The sequence below is a fragment of the Psittacula echo genome, assembly GCF_963264785.1.
Source record: "Psittacula echo genome assembly, chromosome: 4".
Classification (NCBI taxonomy): Eukaryota; Metazoa; Chordata; class Aves; order Psittaciformes; family Psittacidae; genus Psittacula; species Psittacula echo.
In genome coordinates, this window is record NC_137738.1 from 24,940,890 (window position 1) to 24,959,274 (window position 18,385).

Genomic DNA, 18,385 nt, shown 5'->3' on the forward strand with positions numbered 1-18,385 from the left:
TGCATTTGGCTGCTGAATAGGATATCAATGTTTTTCTTTGTCCAGCACTATTAAACAAGCAGTGAAACTAATAGACAAATGAAGAGTAATGACATATTCTTGCCGTTCAGTGCCTGCTTACAACCACACTGCCTTATTGCCCACTACGCTTTCTGCTGGAGTCCATCAGGTGGATGGAGTAAACAAGCAATTCTTTCAGCATTTGGCACTTAGCAGGTCAGAGGTTCATTTAGCTAAGAGGTAGAGAAAAATAAAACTGTCCAATTGAAAAAGTAGCATGCAATCATTCAGGTTATTGGTTAGAAGGCAGAAGCCCACTCTCCTGAATAACTTCACCATAATCAAGTCCAAGTTTGCCATTGGTAAGACAGGATTTTGCCTGACTCTTACAGGAGCCAGGACAGGACCATGCAAAGGCCAAGTCTGCACAGGACTCCAGAGCAACCATCTTCTTCAGCACTGCAGGCATTTCTTTCATATCTTCAAGCATGCCCGTGACAAAAGAAATGTGTAATTCCCAACAGAAACACAGCAGTCCACAGAAATTGAGGAGTTGTGGTCCTGAATCCTCATTTATCTTCAGTTAATTATGAGGGTGGGAAAGAAAGTGGGAACGAAACACACACAACTTGGGGAAAATTAATTCTACTGCTGAGGTAGACTGCTCAGACAGTTCCAAAGTTGAAACCCCCCAAACTACTGAATTTTCACCTTTCCTTCAGAAAAAGAAAACATTTACTGTGGTGGAAGTCAAAGTCTCCTTTCATTTGCTTTTTCCCAAACATTCTTGTGAGTAGAATTTTGTTCCTGTGCAAGCCCATGGCATAGAGAAGCTGTTGTAAATACTCAGGTGCAAATAAATGATCATGTCAAAGTATTTATAATTGAGGTGCATGGTGAAATACATGTTAGAATGGAGGTTTGTTATTACTAGATCACAGAAAATCTGCAGATTGAAACACATTTGTAAGAAACATACACATATAAAACAAGTTCCACTTGAAGATTGTTTGGAAGCTACAACACTTAGACTGCATTCCAAATTTAAGATTCCTACAGACACTAGAGCTGGATGGACGCTTTACATCAGTCATATGGCACTGGATACAGATACCTTCAGCACACACAGTTCCTCTGACACATACCACCAGCAAGAAATTCTAAACGTTTTCCAGAGCCATACTACAAGGCAATGTGAGTGGGTTTTTTACTAGAATAAAATAACTCTTGACAGGCTTTTGACACTCTTTTTACTGAATTCCTGAATTCATTGAACAACAACATTGCCCAGCCACTAACAAAGCAGATACCTTAGGGCCTGTAACTTTAGTTCTCCTACTTGCAAGGCAAAGCAACCTACGTGGTTGATGAGGAAAAGGCTGTAGATGTTGTCTATTTGGACCTTAGTAAATCATTCAACACTGTCTCCCATAGCATTCTCCTGAAAAAAAATGGTTGCTCATGGCCTGGATAGGTGTATTCTTTACTAGGTTAAAAACTGACTGGATGGCAGAGCCCAAAGAGTGGTGGTAAATGGTATCGCATCTAGTTGGCAACCGGTCACTAATGGTGTCCCTGAGGACTCAGTGTTAGAGACAGTGTTGTTTAGTATCTTCATTGACAATGGGGATGAAAGGATTAACTGCACCCTCAGTAAATTTGCAGATGATACCACGTTGGCTGGGAGTGTTGATCAGCTGAAGGATAGGAAGGCTCTGCAGAGGGATCAGGCTAGATTGATGGGCTGTGGCCAACGGTATGATATTCAATAGGGCAAAGTGCTGGGTCCTGCACTTGGGCCACAACAACCCCACGCAACCCATAGGGAATAGTGACTGGAAAGCTGCTTGGCAGAAAAGGAGCCAGGGGTGCCGACTGACAGCCAGCTGAACATGAGCCTGCAGTGTGCCCAAGAAGGCCAACAGCATCCTGGCCTATATGGGAAATAGTGTGGCCAGCAGGACTAGGGAAGTTATCATCCTCTTATACTCAGCACTGGTGAGGCTGCACCTGTGTTCAGTTCTGGGCCCTCCCTATAAGAGAGATTATGAGTCACTGGAGTAGGTCCAGAGAAGGGCAATGAAGCTGGTGAAGGGTCTGGAGCACAAGTCTTTGAGAAATGGCAGAAGTAGGACTTGCTTAGTCTGAACAGAAGGCTCAGGGTGAACCTTATCGCTCTCTACACCTACCTGAAATGAGGATGAAGTGAGGAGGTGACTAGTCTCTCTTCCCAAGTAAGAAGCAACAGGACAAGAAGAAACAGTCTCAAGCTGCACCAGGTTTAGATTCATAGAATAGTTAGGGTTGGAAAGGACCTTAAGATCATCTAGTTCCAAACCCCTTGCCATGGGCAGGGACACCTCACACTAAACCATGCCACCCAAGGCCTCATCCAACCTGGCCTTGAACACCGCCAGGAATGGAGCATTCACAACTTCCCTGGGCAACCCATTCCAGTGCCTCACCACCCTCTCAGTAAAGAATTTCTTCCTTAAATCCAATCTAAACTTCCCCTGTTTAAGTTTTAACCCATTACCCCTTGTCCTGTCACTACAGTCCTCATGAAGAGTCCCTTCCCAGGGCTTATATTATCCTTATAGGCCCCCTTCAGATACTGGAAGGCTGCTATGAGGTCTCCACGCAGCCTTCTCTTCTCCAGGCTGAACAGCCCCAACTTTCTCAGCCTGTCTCCATACGGGAGGTGCTCCAGTCCCCTGATCATCCTCGTGGCCCTCCTCTGGACTTGTTCCAACAGTTCCATGTCCTTTTTATGTTGAGGACACCAGAACTGCACACAATACTCCAAGTAAGGTCTCCCGAGAGCAGAGTAGAGGGGCAGGATCACCTCCTTCGACCTGCAATGATACCATTATCCAATAGATATCTAATATCCAATAGATTGGATATTAGGAAAAATTTCTTCACGAAAAAGGTAGTCAAGCATTGGAACAGGCTTCCCACAGCAGTGGTGGAATGATCATCCCTGGAAACATTAGAAAACCATATAGACGATGCCCTTTGTGACATGTCTTAGTGGTGCTCTTGGCAGTCTTGGGGTAATGGTTGGACTTGATGATCTTAAAGTTCTTTTCCAACTTAGTTGATTCTATGATTCAGACCCACTTTGTTTAATAAGAAGGCACAATAAGTTTAAATACACAATACAAAAATCTTTTACCAACACAGGATTTACTCATGTGAATCCAGAAGGGTCCAGTTTTCTTCTGAGGAGAAGGAAGTCTTTTTTTCATCATGAACTGAAAACCAAGTCTGGATTAATACGCCATAAGTTTCCCTCATTTCTCTGGAACAGAACTTCCTTGGCAATCTTTTTTTATTATTATTATTTTTAACACAAAGACTACTAATGAATACAGGTTTAGAGGAGCACTAAGAGGAAGCCAGTCAAGGGCTTCTTCAGGCTGACTTTTTTTTTCCCCCCGCAGGGAAAACACAGAATGTTTTGTAAGACATAAGAAATGCAAGATCAACCATGGACCATATGATTTAATAAAACAGATTGAGCAGACTAGCATGTCCTAGTGACAATTAAAAGTAAACACAGTTGAAGATGAAGGTAAAATTTAAGTAAACCAATGCAAGAACGGAAAGAAGCTTTTAACAGCCTTAATACACTGTATTATTTCAAATAAAGTAAATTGAATTCTGATAACCTAAATATAAATTCAAGCCAAAATTAAACATATGGAAACATATGGAATTAAACATATGGAAACATATGGAATTAAACATACGGAATGAGTTGCCCAGGGAAGCTGTGAATGCTCCATCCCTGGCGGTGTTCAAGGCCAGGTTGGACAAAGCCTTGGGTGACATGGCTTAGTGGAAGGTGTCCCTGCCCATGGCAGAGGGGATGGAACTAGATGATCTAAAGGTCCTTTCCAACCCTAACTATTCTATGATTCTATGAGTCTATATCAGTTTCTTAAAACTGATTATTTTATATAGCTGGCATCATATTTTCCTTTACTTTCTCTTTCATAAAGTACTTAAAGAGTAATCCCTATATTCTGTACTAGTTACAGCCAAGGTTAAAGTTGGATGCATTGTGCTGCTCTCATCAGAACCTTTCTCAGAGATGGCTTCTCACATCTGCTGTTGTAATAGCACATCTAATTTTGATCACTCCCTGATCAAAAGGTTCTGAGTTTAGAAAGCAGTGCTATTGAAAGGGTTTGAACTATCTATCATTTTGATAAAAACTAAGGCAGGGAGCTATCACCATGTATTCACACCAGAGACCTGCAGGGAAGCTATCTTACGACATCAGATGTAGAGGAGAAAGAAAGGCAGCTGTGAAGCCCCTAAGGGGCCAGCATATCTTAGCCCTGCTCAGCCTGAGCAGCATGTCTGACTGCTGCCTTAAATGCATGCATGTATTGCCTTGTTAAAGGGTTATGATAGGTAGGGCTGCAGCCTAAATGAAATCCTGCTGATTTCACTGAAGTCAGAATCCCCTCTCTAGGGCCAGTTTCATGTAGGTCAATAAACTAACAAGGTTCAGATCGCAGCATCTCTGCCTCCCCCATTCTTTGCTGGTTTTATAAGTAACCAGCAATAGTTCAGAAGGAAAGAAGGAAAAGTTTCATAATTTCTCGCAGGATCTTTTGAACAGCCTCTATTCCAAGCTCAGAACAGTCCAGTCAACATTTCCCTGCCCCATTAAGTGTCTTGCGTTGGTCTGCGCTTTTTCTTGGAGAAACCTCAAAAACACTCGCATCAAAACATTACTAAGCTATACTGTAATATTGTCTAAAGGAGGGAGTGGAGGGAAAAGATGCATAAGCAAATGCATATCCTGGTTGGTGATGCTACAAAATATTACAACTGTACCAAGAAGCTGACTGTATATTTCAGGTTTCAAAGACAGAAACCTAAACACAGCAGCTTCATTATGCTCATAGTTATTTTTTTTAAACCCTGTTTTAATGTAGGAAGGTTGCATAGAAGGTAATTGAAAACAAACTGGGCAACACAAGTCCCTCATGATTTGAGTTCCATAAACCTACAAATAAGGATGCAGCCACAGCATGATCATCTAAAGCAGCCTTACTCCGATGACTACCCTGTGTTAACAGAAACTGCTCAATGAAACATTGCCATGTCTTTCAAACACAGAAGCTGAAGCTTCCAAAGAAAGGCAGCATTTCAATGTGTGACTGCAGCAGACTACTTCCAGTTATTACTTCACCACTACTTTCTAGAAGAACAATACCTTAATTGTTGTGACTTCCATCAGTGTCACAGTGCAATCTAAATTTGGTCCAATAATGGGAAAGACTGTGGAAGACACTTTAGATCTTCCCACTCTTGGGATACTACTTTGTTTTTTCAGGCTGTTGTTACCTACCATAGCTTGCTCAATTCAAAGTAAATGTGCCATCTGCTTTTCTGCAGTCAGGGACAGTTCTTTAATTGCAGCTTCAGCAACAGATAAAGTGGACTAGGAATTATTTATCCAGTGGCAGGGGGGAAGGCATATGCTTGCATTCCTCACATTTTATTAACATACACGCCTCTGAAGTTACAGCACGATACTTTGCTAAGATCCAAGCTAGCAATTTAACTTAAAACATCTCTCATGCTTTAGACACGCATACCACATGTCGCAAAATGCTGCAGCTCCTACTACATCATTATGTAGAGCATGACAGTCAAATTTATTGCGGTCGCAGGCTGCAAGTTCAATGCTTGGAAGCACCCCAATTATATGATGTCAAAGGCTGTGTGCTGCTGATGTGGCAAAACTGCAGTATCTTTCAACCCTACATTCACAGCACTACAATATTCTAATAATCTGCTGACTCAGGCATGAACACCATTGCATGCTGATGGCCCATACTGGTAACATGACTTTTTAACACTGTCTGGGGAATTCAGCATGGATTCAGCCAGGTTGGACGGGGCTTTGAGCAACCTGGTCTGGTGAAAGGTGTCCCTGCCCATGGCAGGGGAGTTAGAACTGGATGAGCTTTAAGGACCCTTCCAACCCAAACCATTTTATGATTCTATGACTACCTTTCTTCCTCCTCCCCTTCTAAAATTACACAACAAAATCCTACCCTTGTTATACGAGACTGCTACAAATGTTGCAATGTTTACTTCTAGGAAAATAACAATTCTATCTAAAGATACAAGGTGATTTTGGAGATCAGAGCAGTATTCATGGCATGTTCAGAGCACCTTGAGGGCACTTTGTCACTTAACAGCTCTGCACAAAGAGCACAGCTACAGACTAAGCATTGACTATGTAAAGTTTCTGTAAAAGAACAAAATTCGATCTAAATTTTTCTCCGCCCTAGAGATTTACTTCAGATAAAATGTCAATACTTCCCTACCTCCCCCTCCTTCCTCCCCCCACCCCCCAAACAGCTCTCTCTATGGCCTGAAAGTATATATATTTTCTTTTTTTCTGATAGGAAAAACACCATAGTCTCAATTCACTAAATATAATCTCAGGCCTATTCCTGGTTTCCAGGGTACTCAGTAACGGTAAGCCTTTTTGATCCCATGGAGAAAGCTGCAGAGGTAACAGTTTTGACAGCTTCCTAAAAGCTGTCTTTAATACACAGTATCTTCACCCTTACCTCAAAGACATTTGCAAGCTTGAAAGAAATATTTATATCATTTCCCATGTTGACACTGTGGATTATAACAGCAAGGCAGCAAGACTTCCAGCTGCTCCTAGAAAAGGCTTTACATTAATTCAGAGGTGAAGGCATATACATTCCTCTCCTCTGGACCTCTCTAAGCAGCTCTAATTCCTGGCCAAGTGAAGCAGCTTGTGGTTTCCTGGAAACATACAATTGTAAGAAGATTCACAGACAGAGTTAGGCTAAATGTTTGCTATTGTGACCTGAGATGCAACACAAAAGAATGGTTGTTGTTGCCTAAACTTTAATGGAGTTAATCCTTCCAAATGCTGACAAGTTACTGCCTCAGGCCATTTAAAATCACATTTCTAATGCAATAATCCTATCTGCATTACAATGAGTTGGGATGAAATGATTAGGTGCCTGAGTTTTTGCACAGTGAATTAAGTCACCATACAGACTGGCTGTGCTTGTTCACAAATTAAAGGCCTGGATGGAAATGAAATTCCGTTATTCTGCCACTTGCTAAGCTTTGAGGAAGGGTTCATTACTGTCCTGTCTCTACTGGGAATGTCTAAAGTAGCCACAAGCCAACAGGAACCTGTTTTTCACTAGATCAGCATCGGGGCTTTCATCATTATTAATAATTATTAGTCAAGTCTTTGATTATTGAACACCTCTGAAATAGAAAAGCTAAATCAACAATATGCAAGCAAAAAGGAGATAGAGCATTTATGAAAAAGGACAACAAAACTGTACCCTTTTCTTCCTCTTCACAGATACACTGTTCTAAACCAGAATTTACCCAGCTCTTACACTAAGCAGCACAGGCTTTTTACTTACTGTATAGTCCAGAATATAAACCACCTAGCAACATCAGTGCTATCCATCTCTAGGATTTATAATCGTACCCTTACCTCCTGACACAACAACGTGCCCAAGCAGCTATCCATGTCTATACATTCAAACTACCTCTTGGTTTAAAGGCTATATTCAAGATTTTTGGAACCCCATACTAACAAGTCTGTAATTGCCAGCTTGAGACTATTCTTAGTAGCATTCAATTTATTATTTACACACAATATAATTTGATACACATAATTATAGCAACTCTTCAATTAACCTTAATGATGTTTTTTTGTCAGATGCCTGCAAGTTTAGTGTTCCAATGAAGCCAGAGGACATCACAGGTTTGAACTCGAGGCAACCAGATTTCACACAAATTCTGATGAACAGGAGTGTGATGCCATTAACTTCTACACTAGAAATTTGTCTGATGCCCTTCTGAAAATATAGCCTAAGAAAAAGCTAATTTTTTTAAATTTGAGGCAATCCTTATCACCATGCAACTGTCGGACACTGTAACAAAAACCCCATAAACAAGGGTCAGCAAATGCTCTATGATAATCTGTTACAAACTGCAATGTGCAACTACAACAATCACCTGTGCTAGTCATTTCCTGTAAGCGTGCTTCACATGGGGGTTACATGTGAAGATTTAATTCTCACAAGACATAACCTCTTGTATGCACATAAATGCTGTGCATCATTAAGTCACCTCTATCACAAGAGGGTAAAAAGAAACAAGCTTTTAGCATTTTTTCTTTTTGTAATTGGCAGGGAACCTGGCATTTGAAATGGGTAAAATAAAGCAACACAACTATCTTTTCTGAGGCACAAGGTGAGGCATACATAAAAAATAATCCCAAGTTTCAATCCTGTTGACATGCAGGAGAGAATGCTTGTATTTAAAACTGAAATATCAACACTAACAATGAGCCAGTCAGAAGCAGTTCGCTCTAGGTTAAGTGTGGCTTTTTCTGTACCAAATGAAAAGCTTCAGTACATTGCTTTGCGCATAAAGCCTGGTCTGTTTATGCAGCAATTAAGTATACTACTACACTGCTGGTATACACAAACCTTTACATGATTACACACTGGAGGAAATGTCAATGTAGGTTCACATTTGGGTAGGTTACCACAGACTCCAATATTTGCTACTAGATACATGTCAAAACACAGATACCCCCATATTCTCCTTGTTCTGCAACACACAGGACCCCAGGTTATATGCATTTCTAAAAACAGTGCATATGTGAAACAGGTGCCACAGACTATATTTATAATGCTAATGAAATTTCTAGGCTTCAACAGCATCAACAAAAATCATGTAATTATCTGTATCTGGCTGACTAGAAGATGACAAATGTGCTTTAAATGCTCCATTTAATTGTTCTAATAAAGGCATATATCACCGATTAGCTGTGTCCTACTGGGCACCACAGCTTTGAATTGCAAGATGCTTGGCAAGTTCTGAGGAAATACCTAGAACTACAAATGTGACCCGCTCCTTCTTCCACTGAGCTCACAGTGGCAGAATCAACCCTGTTCCTGTAGCAGCAATCAAGAGCAGACCTCACAGGACCCTTAAAACTCCAGTTACGTTAACACAGCGTGGTAGCCTCCAGCCTCAACCCAAACCAAGGTAAGTTTTCCCAACACATGACAGCGTTCCACATTCTTGCAAGAAACCCTGTACACCTCTCCCGAAAGGGTGACCCCATAGCATTATTGTGTCACACCTGCAAAAGGCAGCTCACAGGGCCTGGCTGAGCTGGCAAAGCTCACACCAACATCCTGCTTCCCCCTCAGCAGACACTGATAACACTACCCCATGGATGCCTGCAAAATCAAACTTGCAAGACTGGCATAACATACTTGGTCCAAAGGATTCAATGGCACTAGCCACGATATTTGTATCCCATATCACCTAGACAGAAGCCTCTCTGTTCTGGGCAGTATCTGCTGAAGCCAGAAATCACAAGCCCAGGAAGTTTTAACAGTTGTAAATAAGCCAGAAAGGATGAGAGAAAGAGATGCTCCTGCAAATAATCACAGCCAGGTAGCGCCTACCCACAGAAGGGAACTTCGTGCAGGAACCTGGGGTACCTCAGCAGGACTGAGCCTGCAAATACTATTAAGAATAGCAAATAAGGCAGAAAGTCACCATTGCCCATAAAGGCCACTTCATGTGTACCTCCTTCCTTCCCCCTAAATACAAAAGCATTGCTATCCAATGTGTGCAAGTGGCTGTCCTGGAGAACTGGAAGGTTTGGAAAGGAGGTGCAAGAAGAAAAAAGGAACATAGGAAAAGTGGCTAAAAGCAGAGAAGTAAGGCTTACTACTGACATGGGTAAGGATTGACCTGTACACCATTGCCTAAATTATGCAAACAGAACAAATTCCAATAGTAGCACAAGGGTAGCACCTTAGGAAGGGTAACTATCACTATTACAATAAAACAAGCCTGTACAAATCTTTACATGACTGCAAAATCTGTCAATTTGTACTTAAAACAAAGCCTTCATGGTTGTTTCATCCTCCATCCACACCCAGTCTCAGTTATTCCAGTGGCATATCTGTACCAGTAATTTCCCACCTATAACTTCAGCTGGTAATCACTGCCAAATCACACTGCCTGCGAATTGTGAAGAATTTGGTACAGGACCATTTTCCAGGGAACCAACCATGTATTAGTATGGTTAAACTGACTATTAATAATGATGTTTCCACCTTTCCCTTTCCATGAAAATTCAGTTTTAAACCTGCTCTTGAGACAAGGTAACAACCAGCCCGTGAGTCTTTTGTTTAAGAGAGTATCAACTCCCTCTCAAACAGCTCAAATAAACAGTGGAGAATACAACACAACAGCAATACCAGGGACCCTTTTTCAGTCGGCTCTTTTCCAAGACGCCTCTTTATCGTAACCACTAATGAAAACTCTTTGAAGTGGAAGAGTAAATATTATCATTTGATAGTACCTGGACCCAACAGGGCAAACAAAATTGCATTGTATTACATTCTGGGAGCTGCAGATCCATTCACAATTCAGTGCTCACAGGGTTGCTATGGAGGAACCCAATGCTTACTATTTTCATAGCACAGGGTCAGCCAAGGGCTGCTGGTCACTCTTTTAGGGCTGTTACCCTTAATCTTTATATGCTCAATAAACAGTGAAGACAAAAACCTAAGGAATTTCAAAGTATGACTTTGGAGGTACCAGATTTGTCAACAGAGGTAGAAAGCAGACTTACAACACTATTCATGATCAGTCAGCTTTAAAACCTAGACCAGATTTCAGAAATGCTTACATGCTCTCTGGGCATGGGATTATTCAATCCAATATTTGAGGTCCAGCAGCTTCAAGTATCAAGTCTCTTATTTAAAAATAACTAAATAAATAATAAAATTTAGCTCTTCTCTAAGAGAGAAACATCATCAAGTTGTTCCTGTGTTAAAGACACCCTGGAGATCTCGGTTTAATGACATGGTACAACAAAGCCTCCCTGGGTGACCTCTGGGCTCACACGGCATTTCAATGCCTTGTCTGAACCCGGGGCTACAGGAGGGTGTCTTCTGCACCTAGCCCTGCCCAATGGAAGTACAAGCCGCAGGCATCTGACTATAGACACCTTACCACTAAGTTGGATGGCAAATCTCAGGGCATTTTGTAAATCCATCCTGTAGGGATCAAAGACAACAAGAGGGGGAGAGACTAATGATTCCCATGTGGCATTTCCACCCTTGCTTGCCCCTTACTGGGAGCAAGAAATACACAGCAAATAACAACATAAAACCACCGTCAATGCAACGAAAGAGGGAGGCGGGACAGAGCAAGCTTGAGAGACTGTCGCAAATGCCCCCCAAAGGCTGGGAGCCCTCTGGAGACAGTGGCACCCTGCTCCACACGAAGCAGTAGGAAGGAACAGAAAAAGAGACCAAGACCAAGAAGGCGACAACTCAAGTAAACCCGACAACCCAGCTGGCCGGCAGCCCCACCAGCTGCGGGGGACCCCTCCCACCGCTTCCGGGCGGCACCGGGATCCATCCGCGCACTCCGCTCAGGCCCCTCGCTCACCTTGCTGCTGACGGGCCCGGGGATGAGGAGCTTCAGTGCCTGCCTCTTCAGCTCCGCCAGGCGGGCGTTGCAGTGCTCGCACCAGACGCCGCGGTCCGAGCCCGGCGAGGAGCCGCCGCCGCTGCCGGAGCCCGGCGAGCCGGTGCCGAAGCCCGGCGAGCCGCCCAGGGAGCCAGGGGAGCTGGTGCCGATGCCGGGCGAGGCGGGTCCCGGCGAGCCGGTGAAGGAGCCCGGCGAGGAAGTGCCGGAGCCGGGGGACGGCGTGCCGGAGGACCCCAGGGCAGAGCCGGCTCCCTCCGGCGCCGGGCGACTCCCAGACCGGGACTCCTCGTACGCCTTCCGGTACCAGCTCTCGGGGGAGAAGGGGGCAGCGGACTTGGTGGGGGAGCACGCGTCGGTCACCTGGAGCGGGAGAAGGAGCAGCGGGTCAGGCAGAAAGGCTTGGCGGCCACGGCAAGTTTCGCTCGGACGCTCCGCGTCCGCGGCGGCCCCGCGCCTCGCCCTTTCCCCGCCGCCCCGCACCGCGGAAGTTGAGCAGGGCCGGGGGGTAGCCGATAGCCAGCGGCACCGGTAACCGCAGGGCGAGGGGCGCGGGAGCCCTGGCACGGCGGCGGCCACAGCTAGAGCCGCCCCTCCGCCCATAACTTACCCCGTATTTTCTGCTCCGCGCCGTGACCGCGATCCTCTCTTTATTTCCAGCCACTGAATTCATGGTGGCTTCGCAGCGCGGCGGGAGAATTTCCCACAGGTTTGCCAATCCGTATCCGAAGGGAATAGCCGGTCCCGGGCAGTCCCCTGCGGAGCGGGAAGGCAGCTCCCTCCGCCGCCTCCGACGGGATCGCTCGGCCGCGAAACACTGTCAGTTCTCGGGAAAATGCTCGTGGCTGAGGTTTTCTCCCCGTCGGTTTTTCCTCATTGTCTTCCCTCTCATTCCCTCACAACCCTTGTTTTCGCAGAAGCAGCAGCATCCCGAGCAGTAGCGGTCCTCCCAGAGGCAGCACAGGTCTCCTCCGTAAGCCAGGCGGAGCATCCAAGGTAGCTCTGGGAAGGTGAAAGCGGGAGCCGCGCTTTCCCTAGCAGAGGCGCTTGTCTGCCTCCGCTACAGCGGCAACTTCACCAAGGTTTGTAACTGAGTTAAAAGAAATCCTCCAAAAATATCGGGATCCAGACTCTGGGAGGAGCCTCCGCGTCCCTTGCAGCCAATATCCTCCTGCCCATTTGTGCCTGACAGTTTTGTAAGGGAGGGAAGAGAAGAGAGGGAAGGGAAGACCCGGACGGAGGAGCCCCGTGCGCTGCTCGGTCAGCAGCGGAGCTGCAAGGCCGGCAGCGAGCAGAGTGCCAGAGCCCCTCCGCAGGTCTGCGCGATGCCGCGCCTGCCGGGAGGGTCCATCTTATTTTGCAGTGTTTCTTGATTGACATCTGTGATTTCTCCCCTCTTCTTGCAAAGGGTGGGGGAACCTTGTTGCTTCCACCGCAGTTATTGGTTAGTTGCCTCTATTCAGGGCTTTAATGAACGTGATTTCACAAGCGTTCCCAGTCCTCCCTAAATAACTAGGAAAGAAAAGCAAGCTGTATTTATGACAGTCACTGGCATCTCTTTTCCATGTTGTATTTTTACGTGTATTAATTTAACTTGCAGTCAACGGCATAATAAATTGATCTCTTAACAATGAAATTCTACAGACTTGTGTCCCTATTAATCTTCCCCTTCTAATTACTATTTCTTTTTGCGGGTCATGTGTATCTGGTTCCATATCCTTTTTTATGTCAAATCCTGCACAATCATCCCTAATAAATCTTCCTCCTCAAAACAAGTTGCCCATTTTCTCAGAAATGGATGCAATAAAGAGCTAAATGCCAGATCCTCGATAGGGTCATAACATGAATGGGTTGATGCAATTGCAAGGGCAGAACACACAGGGGACTTGCTTCCACCTTTCCAACCTCCTATTGTTACTTCCATATAAATGCATCCTTCCAGCATTCCTAATGTACCTGGGCTGTAACAGCAGCTAGGAAATAAAACCAGCCCACTGCATCACTGAGCAAGGAATCCCCCAGTGCTTCTCTGTTTTCACAGATACCCTGCCGGTGGTAAAGATGTGTAAGATACTCTGCTGCGTTTCAACTTCACCAGGTTATCACCCTTAGAGTGGAACAGACATTCCTTACCTGGTTAAGAAAGCTTTCACCTAGAGCCAACACAAGCGATGCCACCCACCCAAGGTAGCCAGGCTGCACCAGCAGTGCCTTATTATAGAGGTGCCTCCAAAAAGCTGACCCAACAGGCAAACAAAGGAGATGCACCCCGGCTCCTACTGCACGTGAATGGGCTTCAGGGGAGCCCGCACGCAGAGCTCCTGTGGTTTGCTGTTAGACAGACGTGATGGGGATGGCAAGATAGTGCAGGAGCACGCCGTGCAAGCGCTCAGCAGTGCAGAGCAGGTATGCTCCGGAGGCAGCCACGCACCGCTTACACCACGGTGTGTAACTGCTCCGTTTTCCGGGCTCAGCGATTCCGGTGGCGAACTGGCAGATTTGCTTTGTTTTCCAGCAGACCTTTAATTACCAAGCTGCTGGCTATGCCCGCCTAACCACATTTGCTCCGCCAGCGATCATCGCCCTGCGTGCGACGGCATGCCTCAGCAGAGGATGGATAGCCTTCCTACGGGCAAGGGGCAGCGGCTCCCGCAGCGTGCCGGAAACTCCCAGCCCGCACACGGGAACGGGCCGGCCGAGCCCCCCGAGCACCGCGGCGTCCGCCTCCCCACAGCCCCCCGGGCCCGGGACGGGCGAGCGGCGCCGCTGGCTCTGAGGGGCGGGGCGAGACGGGACGCGCGGCCGCGCAGCGTTGGCGGGCAGCGGGCGCCCTCTGCCGGCAGCGCGCGGTGCCTGCCGCGGGGACGGTTGGGCGGTGGCGGCGGCTGGTGCCCGTTGGTTGGGCGTGCGGCGAGGTGCGGGGAAGGGGGTGGCCGCAGCTCCCCCGGCCCCGCTCGGGTGCAGCGTGAGAGCAGCCAGCCCCGCCGGGGCACGGGGTCCCTAACAGGGTGCCGAGGCAGTCCCTCCTTCAGAGACATGCCCGCCGACCCTGGAGCGGGAATCGGGCTTCTCCAGGCACGGCTGCAGAGGGCTGTCAAAGTGTGCCTTCTTCCAGGGTTGAAGTCCTCCTGAGGTTTTTAGGGCTGGAGGTGTTGCCTCCTGGCAGGGCATAATAACACGGTTCCTCTGCCCCACTGCTCCCATGGACATCAGATCCTGCAGTTGTGCTGATGTATGCCATGCTCCCCCGGGGAGCTGGGCCTGTGGTGCTCTCAGCCAGCTCCTGCCCACCTGGCATCGCTTCCCTTCATTCCTGCCTCCTGCCCGGCTGGGTGAGGGCTGCAGCAGCAGCCTCCACGGGCTGGGTTTATACCCAGGGCTTCGGGAGGCACTGGCTGCCTGGGTGTCTGCCAGCAGCATGGCAGGGAGAGGTTGTCTCTGGCAAAGGGGCACTGGAGCAGATGGAGTAGCCCTGTGGGGAGCAAAAATGAATCCCATCCACATGGCAGGATCCTGAGGAGGATATCCATGGCTTTCTCTGTCCTTACATGATGGAGAAGTAGGGTCGTGTGTGGTGAAAAGGAAGAACACCTCTAGTCAGGAAATCAGCACCTTAGGACATGGTGAAATTGTCATGTGAGCCTGAAGAATCTCAGTAGCAAGTACCCATTTTCTCACCCCTCAAGGTTTGAGGGAACTGTTAAGAAAGTGGCACTGAAAGAGCTCCTCTTGCAACCTGCAGTCTAGGACTTCACTGGCCAAGCCTGGGCTATGGCTCTGTTGCTGTTGGATCAGCTCTCCCTCCTGCCATGTGTCAGTATTTACTGATGGTTTAGATCATTTAAGAAAGGATTTATTGAATTTTGAAATTTTTTGGAAGCTAAGATATTCCGAATTCTCCAGTGTGAAGATTTTGGTGCTAAAATCTTTCTAGTTCTTGCTATTTTATTGTGGCCAAAGTAAAGGGCAATATAATATCACTCCAGCAAGAAGCTCTGCTAAGAACCCTTCCTCTTCGAGAAACATGGAGGAACAGCTTTCTCCTTCCCTTTAGGTACGCTTATGTGGAAGTTGATAAGGTTTCCTTTCACAGCCCCTCCTGCCCCAGGTGTCACTTAAGGAAAGGTGATTAGTTAGCAGAATCACCCACACACCAATGACAGGCAGTTCCACAGCTGCCTCTTCATTTCAAGTTTATACATTTCTTCTGTTATTGTAACTGTTAGTAACAGGAATCTGCCTTAACCTTAGCACTGAAAAATTCCTTATGTCAGCAGTTCAGAAATCATACTAATTGTTCTTCTTAATTCCAGACAGAACTGAAAAAATAGGGGCTGTTCAGACATTTATAAGTGAGTGGAGAGGAGCCAAAGCCTTAGATGCAGGCTTAAATATTGCAGGTTCAAGCAAAAGCTGGTCTAAAAGCTTTTGAGGATGGAATTTGCTCTTGACCTAGGTATTGCACCTCTGTGGACTGTTGTGACCTGTCTTTCAGCTAGTATGCAAACTTCTAGTCTCTCCATCACACCGCAGTATGTTTGTGGTGGTGCACTATCACTCTGCTGCTTCCAGTGGACTTCTGAGTTTATTTCAGCATGGGTGCAATTAAATCTGACCCAGAAGTTCAGCTTCATCACTCAAACCTGAGTTGCTGGCACAAGCCCAGTTCTACCCATAAACTACATTCCGAGAGCTGGAAATGTTGGTTGCATCAAAGAAGTCCTTTGAGGTATTCACATTTATAATAATCTCAGGATAAAAAAGGTGACAGCAACTGTAACTTGAAGAGTCATCACTGCCTGCACAGAAGCTTTGTTTCCAAGTTTGGAGCTAATAAGTCTCAGTATCGGGTCTTACTTACAATTTTAAAAAGCTTCCTTGGGGAGATTTGAAATGCATGACAGCTCCAATGCTAGCTTAAAGCTGCATATTAATGAGCTGGAGTCCATTGGGAGACAGGGAGGAAATTGAAAGCGTTTGTAGTAATAGTGACAAAGAATTAATTGTAAAGATAGAAACAGCTAATTATTAAGAGCTACAAACAGAATCACCAGAACTTTCCCAGTTTGATGTATTTCTTCTCTAAAACCACTCTAACCCCCTTGGCTAAGTATAGGATCATTTCAGCACAAAGCTCTAACACATGCACCTCAAGTCGCTTGTCCTTTTGTACAGCCCTCACAACAGCAGAAGTACACATGCCCACAGCCCAAGTATTCTGCAGGATTTAGGAATCCATGCAGTATGGGAGGAAATCAGCTGTACAAACCACTTTTGCATTTCTGATGTTGTAGGTAACGCTCCTTCTGTAGTATTGGGATATAGTGTGCTTCTGCAGTCTGGAGCATCTTTTTCTACTCGCTCTTGACAATTGCCGAGTATGATATCACAGAGAATTAAGACTGGGCATTTCCTCCACGTGAGCTGGCTTCTGAGGTGTTTGCTGTAGAACAATTTCTAAATCATTCCCCAGATTTGCCTTGTGTGTGAGCATAAAAAAAGACTGACACTGGAAATGTGTACTTATCACGCACTGCTGTAATCCCAGGTCCTGGGTGGTATAACACAGACATGGAACTCTCTGGTGATCCATACTACAGCTTTTACTTCTTGCTGTTACCAGCAGATCTGCATCATTACACTCTAAATACACTTTTTCCTACTCCAAGCAACAGCAGAGTTTTACTGTCATCCTGGCAGGGGTATGTCTCCTGTTTGCTAAGTGTAGCCCTTCCACCCTAGGGCCATTGCGCAGGTGTTTAGCCTGTACTTCCCTTGCTCCACGGAGAGCCTCCTTGAGCCTCACTGTAACAAAAAAGGAAGCCATTTGTGTTCAGATTTTGACAAAGAGTCTCATTCTGTAGCAAACCAGTTGCCTTTGAATCTTGCCCTTGCCCAATACCAAAAGCAATCTACCTTCCATGAAGGGCTGTCTGTTTGGATTTATTTTGGATGAGAGATTTTTCCGTATCTCAAATGTAAAATATTTCATAGATTTTCTAGAAACTGCTTTCATAGTTTCTGACCCACAGCACTGCCTACTTTCATAAATCTTTATGTTCTTTGGGAAAATCAATGCCTACTTATTAATACAATATTGATATGCCTTTTGTAAGTAATAAAGGATGCGGTGTCACGCACATACATATACTTACAGAGCAGGGTTGCATGGAGAAGTTTACAGTCATTTTATACAGTGGGATATGTTGCAATGACAAGTCTGCATGCAGCCGATTTCAGTTAAGTTTGGACATTCAAATACTGAAATTTTACAGAATCCCATTTTCTGTAACTCGGGCACAATAAGCATTCACTGCAATTCCAGACAACCCTGAAAATGGAAAAAAGGCGGAGCACCTGTAAGTCCCAAAGCGCCAAGCCCCAGCAATGCAGATTTTATGCAGAAAAGCAAGAGAGCAAGGAAACACTGGAGTAACAACAGCTGATCATAGGCTTGAAAGGAGAAAGATGTGAGCTGCTGCTGGTCTAGAAAGCTTGTGTGCCTCTCTGGGCACCTGAAAAAGCCACTAACTGCTTACTGTGCTGGGCTTTGTGGAGCCACATCCCAGGTGATGCTACAGCAGCATGCGACACCTGTGGGGTCATGACAGAAGACCCCACTGACAGTGTGTGCTGGCTGCCATGGCCAGCACAGCCATGCTGAGGGAGCCTGTGGCAGCCAGAACTCCTAGGGCCTGGCTCTGGCGAGCTGCTGGCCATTCTCCCCAAGTGCAGTGACACTGGCTAGAGATATTAGAGAGCAAAGGAGCCCTTATAAACGTTCTTCAAAGACTCTCGTAGCTACCTCAGGGAC

At 45.9% G+C, this 18,385-nt stretch overlaps 1 protein-coding gene across 1 annotated transcript in view; it reads right to left on the minus strand.

Moving 5' to 3' along the window:
• The window catches only part of KIF26B (kinesin family member 26B), a gene marked incomplete at both ends in the record, with an annotated part of 292,830 nt that extends 280,586 nt beyond the window's left edge, over positions 1 to 12,244 (minus strand). The window contains 2 exons of the mRNA XM_080616449.1: positions 11,533 to 11,934; positions 12,182 to 12,244. Of these exons, the coding sequence (XP_080472575.1) occupies positions 11,533 to 11,934; positions 12,182 to 12,244 (465 nt within the window). The remainder of the gene's footprint in view (positions 1 to 11,532; positions 11,935 to 12,181) is intronic.
• Positions 12,245 to 18,385: the final 6,141 nt, after the last annotated feature.